General features: G+C 33.7%; 1 protein-coding gene and 1 long non-coding RNA gene across 7 annotated transcripts in view; one reads left to right on the forward strand and one right to left on the reverse strand.

Moving 5' to 3' along the window:
- LOC123868155 (facilitated trehalose transporter Tret1) overlaps window positions 1-22658 on the forward strand; it is a 49594-nt gene extending 26936 nt beyond the window's left edge. For 2 of the 6 annotated variants that reach the window (XM_045910548.1, XM_045910546.1), the window contains exons 2-3: window positions 17827-17941; window positions 19865-22658. In XM_045910548.1, the coding sequence (XP_045766504.1) occupies window positions 17827-17941; window positions 19865-21231 (1482 nt within the window). In that variant the 3' untranslated portion in view covers window positions 21232-22658. Of the gene's footprint in view, window positions 1-3671; window positions 3764-7546; window positions 7833-16684; window positions 16928-17826; window positions 17942-19864 lie in introns of those variants that run through there. The other 4 variants (XM_045910551.1, XM_045910547.1, XM_045910550.1 and 1 more) reach the window with 4 other exon arrangements.
- Window positions 744-18713, reverse strand: LOC123868167. The gene is made up of 3 exons (XR_006796606.1): window positions 18540-18713; window positions 17429-17430; window positions 744-754 (listed from the first exon to the last, which is right to left on the reverse strand). It is a non-coding gene; the product is annotated as an uncharacterized LOC123868167 (long non-coding RNA).
- Window positions 22659-27165: the final 4507 nt, after the last annotated feature.

Genomic DNA, 27165 nt, shown 5'->3' on the forward strand with positions numbered 1-27165 from the left:
ATAACCTATTAGGATTTTAATGAAAGTACTATTTTTGTGAAAGAGGCTTTTTAATCAGTTTTATTATAGACACAAAATCCGTGCGTGAAGGCGTCCATGTTGGGAAGGAAGAAGGACCATAGATTAAAAATGTGTAGACATAGTGACTGTTCCACAGAGTAGGCATTGTCTATTGATACAATATATTCTAACATTTATTATAGTTCTCGAAAAGTTGAATCGGAAAGGTAGGAAAGGTTGAACTAGTTGCAATGATAGATTGGATTCGACGATTCCAAAGTAAAATTTTATTCAAAAAGAAAAAAACCATTAATATATTACCAAGACAATGATTGATTTTAATAAAGTTATTGTCAACGCAATGGAAAATATTGGAAATTTCAAAATGGCCGCTATGAAAATTTAAAAAAATAAAGTGTTATTTCTTGTAGGATGGTAGGTACGGAACCCTGTGCCGGTCCGATTTTTCTTTGGTTAACCATACGCAATAATATTTGTCACTGAAATACCTATAGTGCGTTTCATCGAATAGTACCTATGGCGTTATGTTGGCTCCCCTGTCTGTCCAAGTCATCGGCACCATATTTGCATAAGAATACGCAGATTTTGTTTATTTTCATTTGATTTTCCTGAATGAATCAAATGAAAATAAACAAAATCTGCGTCTTCTCATGCCAATATGGTGCCAATGACCACCCAACAGACAGGGGAGCCAACATAACGCCATAGTACTATTCGATGAAACGCACTATACCTAACATTAATCAGGCCTAATGTAGTTCTAATGCATATTGGATGTTATTGACAGGTTGTTGGTGAACTATCTAATATTGTTTACATAACTGGTAGGTCCGTCTAGTTGGCCAGTCACAACATGGTTAGATAATAAATACGTTTATTTTGATCCACGTTTGAACTTAATCCATTAGGTTACGCTTAATTTCATTTTGTCGATATTGCAATTGTGTCAAAACAACTAAGTAAATAATTTTATTAATTAAGGCACCTTTTTAGGGGGTTTAGGGGTCGTAATAATAAAAAAAACCTTACAGTAACTCAAAATTCAGAACACACATGCCTTACAACAGGTAAGGTTCTGTAGCCATGTTAGCTAAAACTTTGGCGCTCATTATGTCATCTTAAACAGTACTTAGGTTTTCAAATATTGCCTAACGAGGAATCAATCATTCGAGGGGGGTAAGTCAATTTTTTTTAATGAAATAGGTAGGTAAAATATGACTTTTATTACTATAAAATCATCTATAAAAATAGCTTTTCATACTAGGAAATATTTTAGAAAACCCATCACGTAGATGCACTACTAGCTGACAAATGGTTACAACGTTAAAACTTAAAACCACGTAGAGGTCTGAATAGGATCTTACAACCTATTTTAAACTTTAATTCAAGCACTTAAGGTTCACATTATTACAAAAAGCTCGTGCTATTTGCTTTCAGCCACGTGGGATGCTAACGAAACGCAATTTTGAACTTTATTCCCGTGGAATAAAGAGTAAAGTTTTGATATAACTACGTTCCATGTATCACGTAGCCAGTCGTAGGCATGACGTCACTACGCAACTTTCCCGTTTCCTATTATCACAATCTTGATTTCGGAAAACTGGAATGTAGGTATAGCGCGATAAGAATAAATTGTCCTTATTTGTTTAATGCGTAATTGATATTAACTTATGTGTGCAACAACTTATTTACAAATGGCTTGAAAAGAGCAACCGCCGAGTTTCTTGCTGGTTTCTTGCTGGCTTGCTAGGAAGAATATTTCGAAAAACACTTAAGTATAAAAGTTTGTTTGAAAAAAAAACTTTTTCTATTTTTATTTCGTCTTTTTCTGTTGAGACTACCCTAGCCTCTAGGATAAATGGAACTGTTCGATTTTTCGGGATAGAAAATAGCTGTTTTACGGGATGCATCATGCAAGCTGTGCACTTAATAGGTAGATGATGCCCGCGACTCCGTCTACGAGCATTTAGATTTTTTTAATCCTAGAGGAACTCTATAATTTTCCGAGATAAAAAGTAGCCTATGTAAATTATATATACCAAATTTTAGCTTTATCGGATGGACCGTGAAAAGCTAGCAGACAGACAAACACTTTCGTATTTATAATATAATTAGTATGGATTTATATATCCTTTCAAATTGATGAATGTTGGCGTTTAACACGTTTTCTATGATATTTTCCTTTAACATTTTAGCAACAGGCAAACTGGAATGTAGGTAATAGAACTGCTATTCAAATTGACAACTTTTTACCATAATGACCTGTGCCTAGAATATTAAATAGACTGTCTATTGTACCTACCTAGGTGAAACGCTTTACTTTGTTATCTGTCTGTCTATCTGTCCGTCTGTCTGTCTGTCTGTCCGTCTGTCGTGTCTGTCAAGAAAACCTATAGGGTACTTTCCTTACGGAAATCCTAGAATCATGAAATTTGGCATGTAAGTAGGCAGTAAGTTTACTGAGAATATTGTTATTTTTATTTTTTTTATTTGTACCAGAAAGTTGTAATTAAAAAAAAAAAAAAGTGGATAGGGAAGTACTTATCTCTATAAAAGATTTATTATCTTATTTGTTTCGCATAACAGTGACGCTGTGACACTATGGGTCTTTGGGGTTCGGCTCCTGGCAGCAGCAATTTGGGTTTTTTATAATTTCTAAATTGGCTTTGGTCTGGTCTGGTGGAAGGCTTCAGCCATAGCTAGTCAACAAGCTACTGGCTAAGCGATTTGGGGTGACATCGTAATCAAGGTCTAACTTGTGTGCTTATTTTGTATCACGGACGAAGTCCTAGGCTTGTCGAGTGTCGAACCACATAATATTGTTTCTTATAATTATTTATTATTAGGTATACTAGATCACATTAAGTAACTTCATTTTCATATTAGAAGCTTCTTTAAAATAAACACATTTGAAACTAATTTTATTACTCCTTATTTTGTTATCATAAAAGTGTGCGTGGAAATCATTCGAACTTACAAAGGTAGAAAGTTATACGAATTTCAATGAGGTTTTAGATTTAATTTAACTTATTTTAGTTTTTAATTTTTTTTTTGAAGTTTTAATTTAGATTTAAGTTTATTTTATAGCATTGCCAATTATTATTATAACTAATAAACTGGTTTTATTTCGTAAATAACAGATTATTCTAAACGAATTATTTTAATTACGTCACAATATTTATTTAGGTGTTACAATGTTTACGGTTACGTTAGGTAGCTTCTACACGGGGGTTTTTTATGGCCGCATTCACATGTCGAAACTGTAATAAGATTTAGTACGCTAGGAAAATAATACGCGGAAAACTATCAAAATATATCGTCACATATAAACAGCTAACTTGGATCGAACTTGCTATTTTGACGACGTCCGAGTATAAGGACTCATGGGTCCTTGTCATTGTCTATTAAATAAAAATAAAATTCCAAAAGCCCATCCTTTATCTGTGCTGGTGTGTTTCAATTTATCTAAAAATCTGTGCCGAAAAGTATCTAAGTTTTTTCAAAGTGTAGAATAAATATGATAATTTATTGAGCTACCTACTTTGAGTAACAGTGACGTTTTTAGTTGTGACTTGTGTCTAGCTTTCGAACTTTTTTAGAAAGTGAACTCTAATTTTTTTTTGGAAACTGTGCCATCATATTCACTGACTTCAAGTGTGATTTTTTTGATTTTTTCAAAATGAAGGAGGATAACAATATTGTGACTGTGTCGTTGAAGTATTACAAGGATTTAGATGATAAGGTTTGTGATTTTCCTAATTTTGTTACTTACTAGCCTTTTCTCGCGACTTCGTTCGCGTGTTATAGGTATTTTATAGCCAATTGATATATGTATATCATGGCACTATAATATTATAGCATCTATCAGTGAAAGAATTTTTATAATCGGCTCTTCGAAGTACGTTCGCCCGATGCTCAAACTGCAAAGATCAGCGCTAAAGTTGCTAAAATCAAGCTAGGTCGGCAATCGCTAGTCCAGCGTACTTTTATATTATTCTAATTAGTACAGGTCAGTGCCCAAATACTTCTGCATGTTTCAATCAAGTTCCAGTTAAGTATATCGGCTCTTCAAAAATTCAAAAGGACTTGTAAAAGTCTAATTGAATAAAAATATTTTGAATTTGAATTTGAATTTGAATTTCTTCATAATCTGTGAATTTTTTTAATAAATTAGAATCAGCAAGCAGGTTCTTAATAAACTGTTGGATCTGTCCCCTTCACTATCTAAGTATCGTTACTACTTTACAATCAATTTGCAATTCTATAGGTAGGCATATCCGTTTGACTTTTCCTTATAATTTGTGAAAATTTGAATATTTTACTATATCGGTTTGCTTTTTCCTTATAACAATTTTTTTAGGTAGGTAGGTTTAGTTAGACGTATAGATACATGAAAAGTTCATGCGATCACACAGTGGTTTATACCTGGGTTTATCCTTAGTAAGTTAGCACGTGACTTCGTAATGACTTAAAAGGAAAAACATCCTTTACTTTCAGGTAGGTAGATACTTACTAAGATATGCATCATTAGCAACTCATAGATGTTCACGGCTGGACATAGGTATCTTGCAGGGACTTCATCACAACAGAGATATTTAAAAAAAAATGTGAAGCTCTCTATCCGATAAGGAATAAATTTGGCACGAAAAATATGTAATTGTTCATTTTAGGGCTGTTCTTAATTGTTTGTGTGAAATTAATCGATATCGATATAATCGAAGACGCAGGTTTAAAGTCAACTGTTTAGTAATTATTAAAATTGATATGCTTAGTCATTGCGCCAAAAGCTTTATATTATGTTTAAAGCCGTTTACTTTTGTGTACATTTTCCGGAAGGTCCACTTTGCAAAGAACAAAATTACAATAATTTAGATGAACCATATATTAAATGAAATATTTATCTCTCCATAATATTATGTGTACAATATCCATACTTGTTTTACATCATAAATGCGAAAGTGCGTCTGTCTGTTTGTTTCCCTGTTTGTCTGTCCTATTTGTTGGTAGACAGAAATTACTTGCATCCCGCGAGAGGACATAAGCAAAGTACTTTTTGTCCCGGAAAATTAGAATTCCCGGGAGATTTTTAAAAACCTAAATTTTTGCCGATAAAGTCGTGAACATGATCTATTTGGTGCAGAGATAACATGTATCCTGGTTTTTTATCCCGGAAATTCAAATCCAAAAATTGCCCAGTCGTTGGTGTCATCTAGTAGGTACCTAATTATTATGTACCTAGTATAAGGTAATATTACGAAATAATTAAGTATACCACTTATGATAAATCAATAATTTATACGATTACATAATATAAGTTTAAATTTAAGTTTAATATTAAAGTTATAAAGCTGTATGAAAAATAATATTTTACTTTAGTCTTATGTTATGAGGTTTATTTCTGATACCTACTAACTCTCTGATTTATAAATTTTGCTATCCTCACTCTTAATTTTCTTAGCCCATGACATAGTTTTAGTAGAATAAACATGAAGATAATACAAATAAAGTATAAACCCCTCAGTTAGAGATAATTTCGTGAAAACGTCGAATAATATGCTTAATCCTATCTTTACTGACGTGTTTAAAGATAACAGATATATAACTAATGCATAAATATTTATAAACCAATAAGAGCTCAATATTAATAAACCTTATTATCTAACCACGATGGATACATAAGTATTTTTATTAACAATAACCTGTTATAGATAATAACGTAATTGGGTATGTACTTGTAACTTTTCCTTTGTAAAAAGGTATTTTAAATACCTACAAGATACCTACTTAAATAACAATAAATATTATATATTTTAAATTGTGTCGATTATTTTATTAATTATGTAAGTATATGAATTCTTTGCACTCTGATTACATTAGAAAATAAATAAATGTGAAAGTAGTTAGATTGTTATTTGTTATGATATATTAACAAGATTTATTTTTGGATAAATAATATCATCAATATTTTAATCTTTTATTGTTTGATCTTTTAACCTTTGCAAATTAGATAGGCAGGTACGGATTAGATAGTGCTGTGCAAAAATGTGAAGCGGAAATCGTTTACCTCATGTGATCTTATCTGTCTAATTAAAATACGAATACACGAATAATTTTATCAAATTAGGCCATTGCAAATTATAAACATTAAATACATGGGTACTAACCGGATGTTTTATACCATGAGTGCAAGTTTTTCAATTTCTAATTTTATGATTTAATTATTTTCATAGGCATTTTTCTAAAAAAAACATAATGTTAGAGGCTTTGAAAGACCAGACCTAAGAAAATTTGAAAAAAGACAACTATTTAATTGCATTTTCGTTAAACTGGACAAGTTGATTGATATATTTCTTTATTACTATCCACAGAATAATGATGATAATTTATTCTTGAAAATATTGGGAATGCATCACTCGGATGTTTTGCGCTTTCATAACACGCACAGTACATCATTAAGGTGAGGACGCAAAAACTTCGCGAGAAACCAGTGACACAATAATATGATCCGCACAGGTTAATATTATAAGCTGTATTCACACTAGATTGTTAGATATAGCTAATAAAAATACTATACCCACGAGTTCGATTGCGTGGAATGTAGTTCTTATTTAGATGATATATCTTTTCCCTTATTGCACTTTATATACGATATCTTTATTATTATCAAGCTCTTTTTGCTGACAGCAAGCGAAGGTAATCAAGTAAGTCTTTTTGTATTAATACAATTAACATTAAATGCCCACTTTTTGTCCAATTTTTTTCAAATAAGTAATTCGCTTAGATGATTACTAATTATTACGTTGGTTAAATTAATTAGGTGCAGTGACGCAATTAACACAATATAAAGATATATAGAAATATAAATAACAAATAATAACTTTGCTAGAAAAGTAGTTAAATAATTAAGTAAAATAATAGAATAACATTGTTATTTCGTCGAATTCTTAGGTTATTATTTATTGTAGTATAAGTGTACTTATTAAGTGTTTATATTAAATTTAATTTATTAATATTAAGTAATAACTAAGCGTGCCTTAAAAACCATGGTCATGTTGTGCGACCATATAGGATTACAATAAGGTCAAAATGTAGCAATTTAAGAATTAGGTTAAAATCATTATTGTAATCTGTTTTGGTTGTCAATAAATAAATAAATAAATAAAAGAATTTTAATGAATAGATTTGGTACAAAATCTTGAAATAAGTCTTATATTCGTCGGATCGACGTCACTTCACAATAAAAACAAATTTTATGATTTTACGAGAAGATTAAAAAAAAAATTAAAGTTTTATCGTGAGCCGAACTATTTATAAACGAATTCATAATGGAATTTATAGATGTTTTTATATTACTCGCGGACTCTCAGTTAGATTATACTAGAACTTGTGTAACGAACTATTTATTAAGTAAGTACAGCCTGCTACAAAAAATGCCTAGACTAGACATAACTAACTGACGCATGCGTTTGTCAACCTTTTTGTATTTTTCCTGTATACAGCTTTATGTCTCGCTATCGATGCCGAAGAACCGAGTCCCGCACTAGTGGCCAGTGTGGATGCATTGTCGAGAAAAATAGGCCGTTGCCTTTACGCGAGCGTGAAAAAAAGAAAATTGAAAAATTATTATCTGTGGTGAATTTGTCGCTACAATATTTCATGCGATAAATTATTGAACGCAGTTTTTCTAAAATGAATTCGTTTTAGAAAGTAATTTTATTGAACGCGGGTTTAGTTTTAGAAAGTAATTTTTTAAATATCTGTGCTGTTTGATCGGAATTTTAAATTCGAAATCGAACATCGAATAATTATTGGTGAGTTATCGGAGTTTTATATTTTATTTTTGAAACCCTTGTATGAGAATTGGGAAACTAAAAATTTGATCGGTAACTAGGAAGGTTATGGTGAATTGATCCTACTTTATCGAAAATATTAAATAGGTACAGGATTACATTATGAGAAACATCCTGTAAAAAGTAAAATTATCTGTTAAAAAAAGCTTTAAACCTTAGCATAAGTTCGAAAATTTTGTTCTTATTAATCTTTTTTTTTTTAAATTTTAACCTTCAAATTATTTTGATATTAAGTGATATATTTTTAAGGCATTTTTAACTTTTTTATCCGTGGTGACTCAGGATCCTCATTTAATTAATTTTTGCACGACAGTTTAAGGGTCGGACTGAAATCTCCTCCAATTCGTAAATTCCTCCAATCCTACCCTATATATTTACAGTCAGCAACTAGCATACTGTTGATGCTTGTTGAAGAATTGAAGAGAAAAATTATATTAGGTAGTCGTATTAAAAATTTAAAACATGCGTGAAATTTTTTTAATAAAAATTAGTTAAAAATAACGATATGCTCTGATATGCTAAAGTAAATTATAAAGAACATTGTTTTGCATAAAATATGGCCCACGCAATACGCAATGCAATTATTATTATTTTTATCTTTGTAATTGTCCTTACATAAATTGCAATTTGCTATTAATCACAATAATAATGATCGCACTATACTTTCCTGTTTCGCTAATGGTGGAAAATTTTACTATTTTAGAGATTTCTTCTTATTATTTTTTTGCACTTGAGTATAACAGCTATAACCGCGAAAAGAAAGTAATAGACTAATAGTTTTTTTTGTCCGTGTGGATCATTTTTTTCTAGAAATCCCGTGGGAACTTTAATTTTTAGAGATGGAAATAGGCTACCTATCCGCCTTTGCGATGCATACAATCTTATTCAAAATCTTACAGGTAAAAGGTAACAGACTGACAGACAGACAGACACACTTTCCCATTTATAATATTAGTAGGTAGGTATGCAAAGTAAGGTAATGCTAATGCCACTAAGCATAGATTATATTATCATGCAATAGGTAAGTCTTAAAAACTAATTTTAGGTTTCTAGGGCCTCTAAATAGCGAACGATTTTCAAAAAAAAAACTTATTGTCATTAACCATCAATTACTGGGGCTGACCTTAAAATATACACGCAATAATAAAGGTACTTAAATCTAATATACCACCTGAGCTCCAGCTCAATTCATGACAAATTATTACTAAATAAATAATCTACCTTAAATCATTTAATCTGTAAAAATCATATCAATCAATGATAATAATATCAGTAGTTGATAAGTCGTACATAAGTTTGTTTTTATATCAGTAAGATATATCAAATAAAAATGTGTTTTTATTGGTTTTGTAAAGGTCACGAAAAACATGTTTTTTTTTTATCGTACACCGATGATTTTGATTGAGTTTTTAGGTATATACACTTTAAAAATGACAAAACAAAAATTATATCGTAACACAATGGTTAATTAATATAGATCCTAGTGGAATTTTAAAAAATATACATTTAAATTGTCAGATAAGTCAGAGTTAAGTAGGTCAACAATGAATATTATGTACTTTACTCAGCAGAGTTTACCCGAAGTTGATACAAAGAAAACCTAACAAGTAGGTATGTATGGGGCCTGTTTCACCAGATATTTATTTTGACAACATTGTTATTTGTAACTTATACTTACTTACATATTTTCAGAACAATCAATTTTTTTATACAAAAAAAAAAATCGACTGACAATAAGAAAGTCTTTAATTCTAATTAAAAAACATCGATAAACATCATCGACATCACGTAAACACTAACAACTTCGTGGAATCCAGTGCCGCATAATTTCGCACCGAAAAAGGTCAAGCAATTTCATCGAGTAAATCAAAATTGGTGATGAGATTTCAACATGCGATTTTTTTGTCCTATAACATTTTTTTTTATGTTTGCGTGATGATTAATGTAGGTATTATTTACCTTATATTTTTGTTTTTATTTTTGGTACTACCTCACTAACTTGACTGATCCAGCTTTGTTCGTGTGAAATAACTAAAACGGATTTTCCACTAAGAAAGGATTTTTAGAAATGCCACAACGCGAGAGTGACCGAGGATTTAATTTTAGTTTTTTTTTTTTCAGAAAATCTTCTTGAATATCATGTTTACTTTTTTAAAAGTTTATTAGGTTTAGAATTTGCTAGTTAGAAATGACACTTTTCCGAACGTATAGTCGCAAGCAGGCGACTTGCTTACTGATAATGTAGTTAAGTAGGTACGAGTACATATCCAGTTGAAAATAGATGAAAATTGTAGAAACCCCGTCTTCTGTCGTGCAAAACAAACCACACAATTAAATCGTGAAAGAATTTTCTTGTGACAACAGGTTTATATCACAAAGTACAATTAAAATCGTATTTTCTCGGACACATTGATTGTTCGTTCATTGTTCGGATGTACCTCTTGTTGTGTGTGATAGGTATAATAATAAAAGGCACAAGAAACAATACAAATATTATAGAATACATTCGAAAGTGTTTTTGTTTATTGATTTGTCCTTCAATCACGCTGCAACGGAGACACGGATCTAGGTTTTTGCATGGATATAGGTAGGTACCTAACTACTTAATTAAATACCTAAGTGACGTAAGTTTTTTCATCCTGGAAAATCAAAGAGCCCCGATGGGATTTTCAAAAATATAAATCTACAGGGGCGAAGTCGCAGACAATCTATATAACTATAACTAGTTAGTAAGTAAGTAGGTATGTAGGTACCTAAATGCAATTTAAGTTTATCATCGCTGATATGGAATGAAAACATGTTGATGTTTATTTCGTTTTGTATCACTTTACTTTATTGAATGTTACGATAATGATAATTATGGCTTTATTTTTTATCAGCTCGCTTGCGCTGAAAATAAAACTGGTTTTAGGGGGGTAAGACCCACTGCAAATTATTATCACCGCACGATTCTATCCCCACAATTCTGTGACATGTTATTATGGGAATTGCATGGAGTGGCACTCGTGAAAAAATTTCGTAACGGTACGTCAGCTCTACAAAATAATTTTTCACTTCAAAAACTGATTACAGCTGGGTAGTTACGGTAAAATTACATGTCGCATCGTTATGTCGGTCGTTAAAATCAATTTTTCCAAACTTTTATGAATTTAAATGATGTCAAATTGAGAGAAGATTTCAAATCAGCAAAAAAGAAAGGCACAACAGCAGTTACGCCCTTATTCGTAGAGTACGACGGTATCTATTATGTACGTATGTGAGTTTTTTTCCATCGTAACTTTTACATGCCTGAATAGATTTTGATTTTTAATGTATCAGAGCGTGACATGAACTATATTATTTTTTTTGTGAAAAATTCAGTATAGCAAAGCAGTCGTTATTCTCTGTTTCGCTAATATTTTTTTCAGTAGTTACTAGGTTTTCGACGTTTTTTAACTTTTTAGTATTTGACAGGTAGGTTTGTCGTTATGTAGGTACCTACCTATCTACTAATTTTTTATGTATTAATTTCCGATATTTATTCACCTATTCAAATTCTTGAAATATGCACTTAGTATGATGCAATAAAATAGTCTTTTATTACATAACAAAATCTAACTTTAATCTTAATCTGATGCTCAAGATTAGCATTATGAGTGTTTGCAAACGTATTTATCTTGTCATTGTCACATTGAGTGGGCAATTTAATATTTAAGATGGTCTTAATAGCGCAAAAAGTACTCCTAAGTATTCTTGAGACGGTAAAAAACATGAATTGTACCTTACAACAATATCAAAATGTAACAGATTATTTGGACAATTTACCTGTAGGTATCCATCCATTACCAGAGGTAATATCTACTCATGTGCCAGGGGGGATTTTTGTCAAAATCACCCTTTTAAGGGTGAACAGGGGAATATTTACTTATGAAAGTACCATCCCTAAGAGGGTAAAACGGGGTATGAAAGTCGTACCTACCTGTCTATGAAAGCTGTATGATGTTCGGTCGTAGTGAGCGAGTAGGGAAATGAGGCTTTTCATAGTGGAAAATTTTCTTAATTTATTGGAAAATTAGAAATTAACAATATTATAAGTTAAATAATAATTCTTTATCACGCCGGTATGAACATGGTCAAAAATAATGCTTTGATTAAAGAAAATGTACGGTTATACAGTAAAATGAATTCGGTTCGAATCACAGTTCTACGATCTATACGTAAAACTTTATGGTGTACTTAAACAAGTAGACAGGTATGGCTTGTTTTAAGTTTAGGATATAAACTGCATATTTTCGTTATTCGTTACATAAATATGTTCAAAGTAGTTTAACTCGCTATAATGTGTTAGTGAGTAGATAGGATACGTACAAGTGGAGATTCTAATGAAGTTGTATCGGCATAATTAAAACAGATAAAATAGATTGCAATCGACATAAAACCTGTACCGCCTAGCCTCTATACTATTAGGTACGTACGTATCTATTATCTACTAAATCGATTTCTAGATTTGTATCGAGAAAGACAATATAACACGTAAGTGAAGTACCTACCTATTTTAACGTAAGTACCCTTGCTATAATTATAAATCGGAATCTATTTAACGTAAAAAAACCTAAATCCACACGAAGTCGCGAGCATCGTCTAGTAATTAAAAGTTACCATAGATATATCCCAATTTTGACTTATCTATAATTCAAAATCGCCAAAAACAATGAAGTAGATAAGTACCTAGGTATCTAGACATCTAACAATCTATGTTATCGTAGAAGATTGAACTGGTTGGGTATCTCGACTTGCAATATTGATAAAAATATGTCATTTCTTGAAAGATTTCGAAATCTCTCACATCAGTTTTGATATCTATCTTCTCGAAAGTATCGTGTGTGTTGCAATCAAACCTAAATCTATAGAGTTTTGCTTAGGCGTAAACGACCCTACCGCCCTTACCCTTAGAAAGAAAGGTTTTTAGTTAAGTACACGCGACCGGTATAGAAATAGAAAGATTTTATTGTAATAATCTTTAAAGTGTTAAGAATCGACAAGTCAATCTTCCGCTAGTTTGGAATGCTCTTCCTACCGAGGACAACCAGCAAGAAACTCGGCGGTTGCTCATAAGTACCTACCTATAATGTTTCTACCCTTGATTTGGTATTCCTTGGCTTAACTATTAACTCCTTGAATATAGTTTTCAATTTATTACATTAAAAATATCCTTTTGTGAAAAAATTCTTGCAAACTTTTTTGGAACAAGTTTTTGATCAAGGGCGTAACCACATCAGGTGCAAGTAATATTTGTATCCGTACGAAAACCGTTCATTTTCTTAGGCTTTGCCCCGGTGTGAATCATGTTTCCATCGCGTTTTAACACCGGTATAGCGATAGGGGTGTTTCCCATAAGCCCACCACTGGCTGCTGGGCTCCTGACGGCCAATTTGTTTGCGAGCATTCCCAGATCTATGGATACTTCTATACCGTTTCGACTTCCACCTTCGAGTCTCCGAGGCTACAGCATGGTATTTATCATTTTTGTATCTTGAGAGAAGAAAACTTTTTGATCACACAATCATGATCATCATTTTAACTTATGCCGGGGTAATATCGAACATGGGTCTCTTCTTAACATGAAAAGAGTTTAGACCAAGAGCAAAATGGACCGATTCCGACTCAATGGTAGACTTTACCATGAAATTGCATTGAATTTTTGGCAAGTAAATCTTATTTTAAAGTAAACTTTATTGCGAGTAGAAGAATTCAATAAAATATTTTAACAATAGCAAAAGGGGCTGAAATGGCGAGGTCGAATTTTAAAATGGAGTACGGCTTTAATATTGCTACAGTCTAAAATAGAAAAAAAATATCAATTTTTTAGTCTTTAATTTATGATGAAAATAAAAAATTACAAAAATCCATTCTACATCCCGAAGTTTGCAAAAATCTGAAATAAAAGGTAGAGGTAATTAGTTTTTAAAGGTTCATATGTAAACATTTCAGGAAAAATAAAACGAATCTCTTTGGCATCAAAATGTGAGATCCTATTTATTTGCGTGGCGTTTTCCCCGTCATCATTATTCATTAAGTCAGAATGATCTCATCTGATGAAAACACAATAGGTATTAAGGTAGACACCAAATCATCTAGGAATTTACGTAGTTGTTTCAGAATGGGCTATTAACTTCAAGGTAGATAGCACATTGTAACTTTTAATCCTTTGTCGTATGAGTTTGAATCAGTACCTACCTATCTGCCTTGTATTGACTTGTATAAATAGATTAAAAACTGTTATATATTGATAGACCAGGTTATCAATATAACAGTCCCTAAAACGCTAGAATTAGTTAAGCGTAGTTAGACTCTAAGAATATTATCTTGTGCAGGAAAAACTGTCTCAAAAAATTCACATCGCCAAAATTCAAAAGAATGTAAGCTAAGTACTTAATAGTAATCTAAGAAAATTTATATCTACGAATTTTATTTAAAAGATAAGTAACAGATTAGATTATACATTTCACGTGATAAATCTAGATATTTACGTAGGTAGGTATTTAAGTTTATAATCGGGTGCAGTCAAAGCCCATTATCTATGAAATTCAATTCGCATGCAATTTGTGACAGTGCACTGTTCATGTAAATCGGTCTTTTCTCGACGAAGACAAGCCGGAAGCCACAAGTAAAAGTGGCTTATTTGCAAACGCTAATTAGAGGCAATAAAATCAACTTTTCAAAACTTTTATGAATTTGAGTTATGTGAAATTGAGAAGAGATTTCAAATCATCTAAATACATAAAAAGCCACTAAAGCAGTTATGCCCTTATTCGTAGCATACAACGCGACGGACGGCATGCACACAGTCTACTGTATTACCATAGACGTATAATATAATACTCTGTATTACCTAAAATAACTTTAAAAAATTTAAATATTAATTTTTACCTACTGTTATAAGTTGTAGTTAGTTAAGGAATTTAATGACCGTTGTAATTACAGCAGTCATTACATTCCATTTGTCATCCAAACTAAGATTAATGCTAAACTATTCATTTGCATTTAAAAAATATAAATATTCATGTCTAGTTTACATTCTTGCTTACATTATTTTGTGCAGACTATTTAAATGCGTAGTTTTTCTATTTCGTTTATATGTGGTTTATCGCAATCACGTTAAATTACTTGTGGCCATTTTGTCTTTAACAAAACGCGAATTTAGTTTTTAGTTGATAAGGAATAAGGTTCAAAATTGTACACACAAAGGTAGAGTAACTCGTAGCTCGAACAAGTATTTTGATGCGCTAGGATAGTATTGAACAAGTCAAAGTCAAGGTCGCAAAACACATGGATGTGTTAAACATAGTAATTTACATGGATATAATATCTTTATACTTACATAATTATAGTGATTTATAGCGGTCAAAATAGTTAGACAACTACCTAACTATACTTAATTATAGTAGATACGTATAGGTATACGGTCTACTTAACTGCTAAGGTATTTGATTAAGTAGGTAGGTATATATTTTGTCATAGTCTTAATTAACAAAGCGCAGTTAGGAAGGGCTGAATTTGAAAAAAAAAGTAAGTTTATGAACGAAAAATGAAACATTCAATTCATCATCATTGAAACAGTGTGCGGATTTTATTCTTAGCGGTTCTTTGTACTTGCTTCGCTCGCGAACCGCAGTTGCTAATGATTTCAACTTTTGTGACGAGGTTGACTTGAGACAGTATATTAAAAATTCAAAATATCTGATACCGTTGTGCCGTTGCGTTCCTTTTTAAGTTCATAACCCACCTATTTGTAAATATGGTAAACAAGGCACGTGCGCCATCTACATTACCATAAAATTGTACAGAGAAATATTTAATTACATGCCTCGCTTCGCCGATCCTTCATGCCTACATACTTATGACAAAGTAAACATTGTACCTACAGTTCGGTTCGTCGTTTCATGGTAATTCTCAATAATAATGCATGTGTGTGGTCTGTTTTTCGGGTTTATGCTTTACAAGTTTACATGACATGTTTTCGATGTTATCTGTGCTATAAACTTTTATAAAAATATATACCTACTTACGTTTATTTAGATAGGTAGCTACTCAAGTAGGTAGGTACAGATTCTAGCCTTAGGTATATACTGATTAATAGGCCAATCAATTAATCAGTATTTTATACTAGAAAGAATATTAGGTATATTCATGAACGAAGATATGGATAAAGATTGGTCGAGCTGTCCTTCTATCTACATTGTATTTAGAGTATGTGGTAGTAAATACGTATCTACTAATAGGTTTGATTCAGGTTAAACAAAAAAAAATAATGCCTGCAATAGTTTTGAGTTTAAAAGGTCACTTCATAATGTTTGCTACTACAATTTTTTAAGGTATCGCTCGCGTAAATAATATTAAACTATCAAATTCTACATCCTACCTACATCCATGAGCAAATTACAATAAGTGATAATAACAAGATAAGGATAAGATTACAGTAGAATTATACATATATAAAATTATATATGAACTGTATGCGGAGCGACAGTATGATACCCACTAGTGATGAGTTCAAACAGTACGTTGAATTGTTTTTGAAAAGTTTAAGAGAGATTGCATTGTGGCGTAGTCAAAATATATACAGTCTAAAATAAAAAGTATTCCATTTTAAAATACGTGGTTTATGTTATACAGTAAACAATATAATGTAATTCAGTAAATTATACATTTTTGTTAACGGTAACCATTGAGTACTTATGTAGGTATGTACTCAATGACGGTAACACTGTTCTGAAACTTTCAATGTCACTGTCAATCATTGACGTTTGACATTTGTGTTTGACATCGGCCGTGACGTATTTCATTTCATTTGTATTGCGTTTCAAAATAATAATTATCCTCCTTATTTCAAATTGTTTAAACAAAGCCAATGTTATGCTTCTAAATTACTGTGTAGTCGTGTTTTTAAATACTCTTTTTTGTGAAATATATCCAACATAATGCGCTCTTCTTTATATTACCGTCGTCAACGGCATGACAGTTCAGAAACAGAACCTTTGCTTCCCGCGTTACCTGGCCCCACTCAAAATGAAGAGGTTTGTTCCTATAATTTATTTTAAAAATAGTTTAGCTTCGTAAAAATTTGGTAAAAATTAATCTTCTAATTAGTATGACGTCAATAAAAAATACGGCACGATTTTGTTATCATTGAATGCCTTGATCATAAAAACAAGGTGGACTGTTCCTTGGCCTTGTTAGCATAATAATTGCTTTTAAGATTTAATTATTATATACATGTATAGCTATGGTATTTACTTAATAACAATACAAAATCAATGGTTGCTAGTAGTAGTAATAGTAGTAGTTTATAGCTTTACTGCAACAAAATATAGAACATAAAACCCAGAAGGAAAACAAAGGATGCCTTATCACTAAATGAAATTAAAATCAAAGCTTGAATTTGTATACAGAAAAGTTTCTTCTAAAAGTTAAAAGATATTTAAACTAGCATAGAATGGCCATTGGGACATTTTTACAAGTTATGTTCATATTTATCGTTACTAAGCGACACACCAAGCTGAATTTGAATGTGTTACTGCTAATGAATTATGTTACTGCAAAACCACAAACTCTGGTAAATCAAAACCTAGGATTTACTAAGTCTTACCAGCATTAGCTCAGAGACCAAGTCATTAGATTAAGCATTTATAACATTTTTACTTTCTGTTTTATTTATTTATGCCAGAAGATTCATTGCTTGCTTCATCACCCCTTTATTGATCTCCACCGACTCAATATTCGTTTCTCTTTAAAATAAGTTTAAAAAGAATAAAATAAGTAAAGATTAAGTTTAAAATATAAAGAGAAATGTAGATTGAGTGCATTATTATCCGAAAAAAAAAACTTCTTCTATTATGTGAGAATATGAAAGAGAAATATGATGCAGAGGAAAAGAGAGATAAGAGATTTATAGTATTCTTCTCTTTATTTCCAGCAAGGGGATAGCAATAACGGAGCGATGGCAGATGTGGGAGTGTCACAGTCTGTGCTGGTGGAGCCGAGAGAAGACACGGGGAGGAAGCTGCCACAGTACATTGCAGCTTTGTCAGGTAATTTGATTGTGTCTAAAAAACTGGTCAAGTGCAAGTTGCACATGAAGGATTCTGTCATAGATAACGGAAACAAGGAGTCTGTGATATCATACCAGAAATAACACTTTTGTAATTTCATTTTTAGGGTACCGCACCGCAAAAAGAAAAATGGATAGATAGGATCACTTTGTTTGTCTGTCTGTCCATCTGTCGTGTCTGTCAAGAAAACCTATAGGGTACTTCCCGTTGACCTAGACTCATGAAATTTGGTAGCTAGGTTGTTCTTATAGTAAAAGAAAAAATCCGAAAACCATGAATTTGTGGTTACATCACAAAAAAATAATTAAATGTGTTTCAATTTTCAAAGTAAGATACCTATACCAAGTGGGGCATCATATGAAAGAGCTTCACCTGTATATTCTAAAACAGATTTTTATTTGTTTTTATGCATAATAATTTTTCATTTATCATGCAAAATGTGGGAAAAAATACCGGAGTACAGAACCCTCTGTGCTCAAGTCTGACTCGTACAGTGCGGATTTTGGGTGTCATAATTTGTGCTTACATGTACTTAAAAATTTCATAATGGTAAAATACAAAAATGAATGCTACCTACCAGTGGCGAAGGGTGCAGATCTGAAAAAGGGAAGCCGGAGCAAAAAAAGTTCTAACCTAACAGAATATCAGCACCGCCGTCACTGATGTTTCTATGGTGATTAAAGACCCAATTTTACCATTAACAATATAAAAAGCACTGGGACTTCGTCTGTGATGGCGTTTGCTGGCGCGCGTGCTATGCTTGTTTGGAGTGTTTTATTTTGTTAAGAGTGGATGGTTTTTGTGTTAGTTGGTGTTTTTTGGTGGTGGAACTGACTGAGAAACGCTCTAAAGGGGCGCCGCGCGTATGTCGGCGGGCGCCGGCGCAGACGGAGTCCATACTTGTATAGATTCAATAACTTGAAAATAACTACAAACTTGACATTGGCTAATCAGAGTAAAGCCAGATTTAAAGAAAAAAAAAAAAAAGCACTGATATTTTGAAAACCTCGGTCGCTTTGAAAAAAAAACTTTTAATATAGCTGTGATATACATCCTTGCTTGCTTTATTAAATACACCCTTAACCCATATGGAATTGAAAACTATAACAATTTTAGTCTTTAGTTTAACACATACACTAAACAAACTGAAACTAAATTACCGTTAACTTACACTTATTAGTTATTAAAAATCGCTAACTTCAATTTGTTATATTATCAAAATCAAACAATCACTAAACTTTAAATTCAAGCACGCATGTATGTTTCACGTAGGTAAACGATTGTATTAAATCACCCTTAAAAACAGAAAAGTAGTATGTAGCAGGTACCTGTTAAAATAGCAGTGTAAATAAAATATTTAATTTTAAGGTACGATAAGCCGGTTTGCATCGGCTTATGAACCATATTTATCTGACCTGTCAGAGAGGCGAATTCGTATTCGTTCCGGGGCCACATTTAATTGGTGGTTCCATATTGGCCACCGCAGAGCGAGACAGACTTTGCTCGCTTCCTAGGGAAATGAAAGAGATGGAATGCTAAGCAGCAAGCCGGTATGTTTACGGGTTATCGAAGCTTTTTTCTATTGATGATAATTTTCCCTGACACTGTTATAAATTTTTAGGCGTCAAATAAACGTACACAGTACGGTAGTATCATTTACTTTGGTAGCCTGCATGATAATCGAACTTTTGCCGTACATTTGTCACTAAGTAGTAAGTGCGTACATAATATGCCAATTCTTAAAGGGAAGCCGATGGGAATCGGGTTACATGGACCTTTCGCCACTGCTACCTACCCAATTACTAATGATATCCTAAAATCTAATGTGGTGCGGTTTTAACTTTCGTTAGATATCCTGACTAATAGAAAGCAGAAATAATTTTATCATTTTCTTGTTTTCAGCTACCCTCGGAGCGTTAGCAGCCGGTGCCATGTTAGGATGGTCATCGCCTGTCGTCTTCAGAATAACTCAAAACACCACAAACGAATACGACTTCGACGTGACACCAACCCAGGGCGATTGGGTTTCCTCTCTCATCAACCTCGGAGCTGCCGCCATTTGCTTCCCCATAGGTCTCGTTATGGACGCCATAGGCAGGAAGAAAACCATGCTTTTACTTGTCATACCCTTTACTTTAGGCTGGTTACTTATTACCTTCGCGACTAGTGTTGCAATGTTAATGGCTGGAAGATTTATTACTGGTGTAGCGGGTGGTGCGTTTTGCGTCACAGCTCCTGCGTACAACAGTGAAATTGCTCAGGACTCCATACGCGGAACTTTGGGAAGTTTCTTCCAATTGATGATAACTGTCGGTATACTGTTCGCTTATGCTGTCGGAAGCTACACATCCATTTTCGTATTCAACATATTGTGTACCATGATCCCAATTATTTTCGGTTTAGTATTCTTCTTTATGCCCGAGAGTCCAAACTTTTTAGTCATAAAAGGCAGGCCCGAGGAAGCCAAAGATGCCCTGATAAGATTACGCGGTCGGAACTACGATGTTGATAGCGAACTGAGCAATCTCCAAATGAAAGCTGACTTAGCAAAAAGTCAACCAATTTCGTTCGCATCGGCGATTACAAAGAAAACTGCATTGAAAGCTCTCTTGATTTGCTACGCGTTGATGTTATTCCAGCAACTATCTGGTATTAACGCGGTCATTTTCAATACATCCGCCATTTTTGATAGCGCAGGCGCAACTATTCCAGCGGCAATCGCCACTATTATAATTGGAGTAATCCAAGTTATTGCTACTTTTGTTTCTAGTGTGGTAGTCGATAAATTGGGCAGACGAATCCTTTTACTTTTCTCCGCGCTTGTCATGTGCTTATGTTCAACCGCTTTGGGCGTTTTCTTCTTCTTAAAGGACACCCACGGTGAAGGATCCTCGATAGTTGAAGCTATATCCTGGCTTCCTTTGTTGTCATTGTCGCTATTCATTGTTGCGTTTTCCCTCGGTTTTGGACCAATCCCTTGGATGATGGCTGGTGAATTATGTTTAATCGACATCAAAGCATTTGTCGGTTCAACTGCGGGTACCTTTAACTGGCTCCTAAGTTTCACAGTTACAAGCACATTCAACTCTTTAAACACTCTTATAGGATCTGGTCAAGTATTCTGGGTATTCGCTGGTATCATGCTGATAGGTTTCGTATTTATATTCTTCGTTGTACCCGAAACTAAGGGGAAGAGTGTTGACGAAATTCAGTTAATGCTAGGCGCAGAACCACAGGCAACCATAAATAATGTGGATGAAAAGATATAAATCATAGAGACTGATGGAGTGTTTTTTTTAAAATTAAGACTATTATTGTCTTGTCAGTCTATGGTTGGCTATATGGAGATCTTTGGTGTCACTGTGTGCAAGTAAGCAAGGTTAGGTGCTGTTCCTTTACCAAAGATTTTGTCGTTTTGATTTGTTGGTTTGTCGACATTTTTAGTGTTAAGGTATTTTAGAATGGTATTTACTGTACACGTCACGAAAATTGGAATTTATTAGTCAATTTTATTAAGCCATCTATGTTTACAAAATATAAATACCAATGTCCTTCTATAAAAACCGTGCTCAAAAAATCAATCTGATTAACAAAAGTAGATTGATTTGGTTGACAGTTGGACACAAGCTTCCAGATATTTAGGTTGTAATTTTGGTTGATAATAACCGTCGTCGTAAAACTCACCTTATGATAATAACGTTAAAGTGAAAATCGCCTAAATGCAGCACCATAAAGACAATTGCCTAAATATACGTCCAAACGTTTTTGGATGTTTTTTTTTTAATTTCCGCGGATCACTTTTGGCTCATCCTGTAATTTTTCATCAAATCAAAAACTTTTGTGGACGCATTTATTATGGAATAAGCCTATCAAGATATAATCAACCATTATTTTTACTTTCGTGGTGTCTTCTCTAGTGTAGTGTAACAAAATACTATTTATTCATAAAAAACAAGTTCTCACGGCAGCTTTTTTGGTATTATATGGTGCGTATACTCAAGATAAACGTGCTTCGACCAATGCATCATTTTATTGGTTGGTCCTTTTATGAGTGTAAATGCACCATTATAGGTATGGGCATATTTATAGCTCGCTCACACAGGCTGCGTATGCGTAGACGTAGCGCGTACCATTGCGTTGTAATGTATGGAACTGTGTGAAACATGGCACACCGCTTGCGTAAAGCGTGAACGTATGCGTAACCCGGTGTGTTAGGGGTTTACGCGCATGTCACGTGTACGCAATTGGTATGAATTGGCCTTAAGAATGGATATTCGGTTGTACACAAATATCGAAACTAAAATAACTGCTCTAAAAGTAGTGTCATCCTTTCACAATGTTTGCTGTGAAAAGGGAGGGCACTACTTTTAGGCCAATTTTAATTAGATTTGTGTTCCATTAAAGCATCACTGTCCAATCTAAGACAATTTAAACTATATATTGTAAGTATTGATATTACTAGAATTAAGTCTTGTAATAATGTATTTTATAAATTATCCTTTAAAATAATTGTAATTTTAGTAAATGTTTTATACCTATATTTATCTAGACAAATATACTTGGGTGTACAAAATCGTCACATAGACAAAAATTTTCTATGATATAATAAAGTATTGCCATATTTATTAAACATGTAGATAAAGTAAGGCTGTTGTCGTTTGTTGTGAATGTTTTAATAAATAAGTGTTCAATCCAAGTGAATGTTAATTTAATACTTAGTAAAAAATAGATTTATTTCGTACTTTAAAAATCTACTTAAATTATTATTTTATCCAATGAGTGCTGGGGTATGGCTGGGGTGCATTCTTTAAAAGACTCATAGAATACGCTGTCCCTGCAGCCCTTCCAAGAAATATCGTAAAGTTTTCTTAAAATAGACTTGTGTGCCAAAGTCTGTTCAATAAATATTGGATAGAATCAGGCGTTACTTTGCGGAAGTTCATGTTTAGCAAGAAACAGTTAAAAATTATTTTGCTATAATCCGCCAACAGGATAAATCTGTATGGTCAAACATGCAGTTACAAGCTAAGCACCGCTTACCTCCCCAACCAAGCAATAAAGCCAAGTTCCCAAGCAAGCACTGCCACCACCATTCACATGCAACACCACACAAGACTTTTCCACTACTCTCGACGCACGTTTCGCCCCGACACCGGAGCATCCTCAGGAGATTTTGACTTTACAATGACAATACAGCATTGTAAAGTCAAAATCTCCTGAGGATGCTCCGGTGTCGGGGCGAAACGTGCGTCGAGAGTAGTGGAAAAGTCTTGTGTGGTGTTGCATGTGAATGGTGGTGGCAGTGCTTGCTTGGGAACTTGGCTTTATTGCTTGGTTGGGGAGGTAAGCGGTGCTTAGCTTGTAACTGCATGTTTGACCATACAGATTTATCCTGTTGGCGGATTATAGCAAAATAATTTTTAACTGTTTCTGTTCAATAAAGCTGAAAAAGATTTTATTTGGCGTTTTTAGAAAGAACACTGCGGAAAATGACTACAAACTTCGAACTCCGATTTTGCGCCTTTAGGGGTTGAGTTTTCAAAATCTTTTCTACGTTAAAAAATAGATATCTGCATGCAAAACAGCCCGATCCGTCCAGTAGTTTGAGCTGAGCGTTGATAGATCAGTCAGCTTTTTTATGAATAAGACTGTCTATACGAGACGAGGTTCGCGACTTTGTTTGCTTGGATTTGGTTTTGAAAAATCTCGTGGGTACTATTTAATATTTTGGGGATAAAAGTAGCATTCTTTCCTTCCTTCCTTCCTTGACGCGAACAGCGCCATCTATGAGGCTTTTAAGAAACATACCCTGAAAAGTTCCTCATTAATGCATTTGATTTTGATTAAAAAACATGTCTTGGAGGTCGTATAGCAAATAATAACGAGAAAAATTCCTACGGGGCAGTTGGCAGCATTGTTAGTCGTTCAAAAGTTAAGGAAATCATATCACTTGCTTGTAGAATTAAAATAGAATACACAGCTTTCACTGTATGTAGCGAAAGCAATAAATGTTTAATTGTTTCAAATCGTAACTAAGGGGCATCTTCCACGGCGACTTTTTTTTTAAATTGAGATAGGCTTGCACTTACGACAATCATGCCTGAGAGACAGAGCCATATGTTAATGGTCTGTGAACAGAGCAATGATGAAGTCCGGTTGGAAAGCACTTGCCAAAAGATGCCTATTTACTCTTGAAAGTCGCGGTGGGTGATTCCCTTAAAACGCCATAATTTATTAATTTCTAATAGTAAAAAACTAATTTATTAACTCTTAAGTATAAAAAAGTTATTTTATTTCTACAATTCCTATATGCAATATTTGATAAATCTGTTTGATCATCGAGAAATTTTGTATATATTACAAGTATTGTTTTAAAATAAGTTTTTATAGTGTGATAAAATAAATGTGAATTTACAGTTTCATACGTTGTTTTTATTTGGCCCACTGTAATAGAATCAAAGAGGCAACCTCGGCAGGTCTGGAGCTTGATTCTGTACCTCTGTGCATTCTAAGCAATTAACTAAATATTACTTATTTTAACAGCAAGGAAAACATCACCGAAAGCCGAAGCGTTCCATCAGACCAGGCTAGAAACAATTAATTAGTAATTATGAATTCCCAAATTGCCCCAGCCAGGAATCGAACCCGGGACCTCCGACTTCGCGCACTACGCGTTTGCGCCAAGGAGCATTTTCTATATCTTTTTAGTGTAAATTAAAGACGCTTTCCCTCGTCTGACCCTCTGTATGCTTAGATCTTAAACTATAACGCAACGGATTCAGGATTCGGTTTTCATTAATAGACAGTAATTCAAGAGGAAGTAGTACCTATAGTTTTATATTGTTTTGTGTTAATGACGATAATTGTTCAAGATGTCTGAAGAAATCAAACCAACCGTGAGCTTTCATCGAAAATGCTGTCGTGTTCTTTTGAAATAGGAGTCGAACACCTGGAGAGGAACATAGACTACTTTTTATCCCGGAAAATAAAAGAGTTCCCCGGGATTTTTAAAAACCTAATGCAGACGAAGTCGCGGGCGACAGCTACATGAAGAATAACTTATTGTTTTCAGTGTAGTAACATTAAAAGCAAACACAGGAAAACAGACAACAGCTGCAGTGTAAAGTACCTATCTATAAAAAGATCACCAGGGTCATAAGTAGGTATTGATAAGGAAAAATCGCGCTTTTGCGAGGGGAAGTATAAGTACCTACGTACCAGAATATTATGTAATTATATAAAATGTCGAAAATAATGCTTCCTTCGAATAAAATTTTCAAAATACATTTTTAATGTACAGAAAGCGTCTAGGTACTTTTCACCAGTGCGGTAGTGGACACATCGCGAGCAGATCCTCGATAGCTCAACGGTTAAAGGAATGGATTAAAATTCTAAAAGTCGCTGGTTCAAACCTCACCCGGTACACTATTGTCGTACCTACTCTTAGCACAAGCTTTACACTCAGTTGGAGGGAAAAGGGGAATATTAGTCATCGTGATAAACTTGGCTAATATATTCTTTAAAAAAAAACTCTGGAATCGAATCCGTAAATCGCTCCTCCACCAAGCAGCATAAAGATCCATTTAATTAGGCAGGCACTATCTACATAGGTTGAGGTGACTATGCGGTAATAGCCTAGTGGTTAATAGACGTCTGACTTCAATTTGGGAGGTCTGAAGTTCGATCCCGGGGCTCAGGCATGCACCTTTTAACTTTTAGGAGTTATACAATTCAATATCACTTGCTAAAACGTCGTGAGGAAACCTGCATGCCTGAGAGTAATAATATTCTCGAAGGTGACGTGAAGTCTGCTAATCAACGCTGGGCTAGCGTGGTAGACCACAGCCAACTAAACCCTTCTCATTTTGAGAAGAGACCTGTGGCTAGTAATGGGCCTGCGGCGATGGGTTTAGTTATCATGATTAAGTAAAAAAAACATCTAGATAAATACCTAGGTAGGTATAAAAGCATTCAACCTTGCAAATTAAACTGTTAGTTATCTCCAAACCATTGACATAGTAGGTCAGTACCTACGATATAATATATCTCTACCTACTCACAACCCACCCATAACCTTGAAGTATTTAGTAATCTATATAGATAATAATTAGATGGACACTTAAGTATCTATTTAATAAATTTAGAAATAGTTGGCCCTTATTACACTTATCAAAACTTGTCCGTCTGTCTGTCCGGTCTCCCTTCTTTTCGCAATGGCTAAAGCGATTCTAACGGGACTTTGAAGGCAGTTAAACACTATAAATAGTACCTAATCTAAGCTACTTTGTTTACCTACCAGAAATATAGGGTTAGTGCGTGAAAATAAAACCCTAATTTTATAGACGAAGTCACGAGTTTCTAAACTAAGCCAGTACCTAAGTAATGTAATAATATTTAACATTATAGGTAGCTACTGGTACTATAACAGCATATTAAGTAGGTATTTACATTTTGCGATGGAACTGCGTTTGCTGATGCGATAAAATATGATTTAGCGTCCTCCAATTTCATATCAAATTCCATTCACCTACTTACTCGTTACCTACATTCGATGAGTTACCAGTCCATATTAAATTATAAAAACATTAGGTAGATAATAAATCATCATTAACCCGTCGCCGGCCCACTACCCGTGCCACTACTGAGCGCGGGTCTCCTCTCGGAATGAGAAGAGTTTAGGCCATATTAGGCATAGGTCGCTGGCCCAATGTGGATTGCCTGAGTTCACACACCTTTTCTTATGGAGAACTCTCAATGCATGCCGGTTTTATAAGTATAAATTGTTTCGGCTAATACTCAGGTATTTAGTCGGGGTCCTTTTTCATAGGGTCTTAGCTCGCTGCGCGTCGCGGTTGAGACTTGGTTTGGTTGGTTGAGACCGCGACGCTTAGTGAGCTGAGTCCCTATGAAAAAGGACCTCGGATGGGTTCAAACTATATCGACTAAATACGTGAGTATAGCTGTAACAAATTATACTTGTAATGGAAATCACTCACAAACTAGTCAAACGTTAAAATAGCATGCAGGTTTCCTTACGATGTTTTCTTTCAGCGATATTTATAATTTCTTAAAACGCATGGTTCGTCCCAAAAATTTAGAGGTGCGTGCCCGGGATCGAATCTCCGACTTTTCGAATAGGAGGCGGACGCCTACTCTTAACCACTAGCGCTAGGCTATCAAAACGCTACCAGTGACTAAGGGCC

Source organism: Maniola jurtina, chromosome 9, assembly GCF_905333055.1.
Source record: "Maniola jurtina chromosome 9, ilManJurt1.1, whole genome shotgun sequence".
In the NCBI taxonomy this organism is placed as follows: Eukaryota; Metazoa; Arthropoda; class Insecta; order Lepidoptera; family Nymphalidae; genus Maniola; species Maniola jurtina.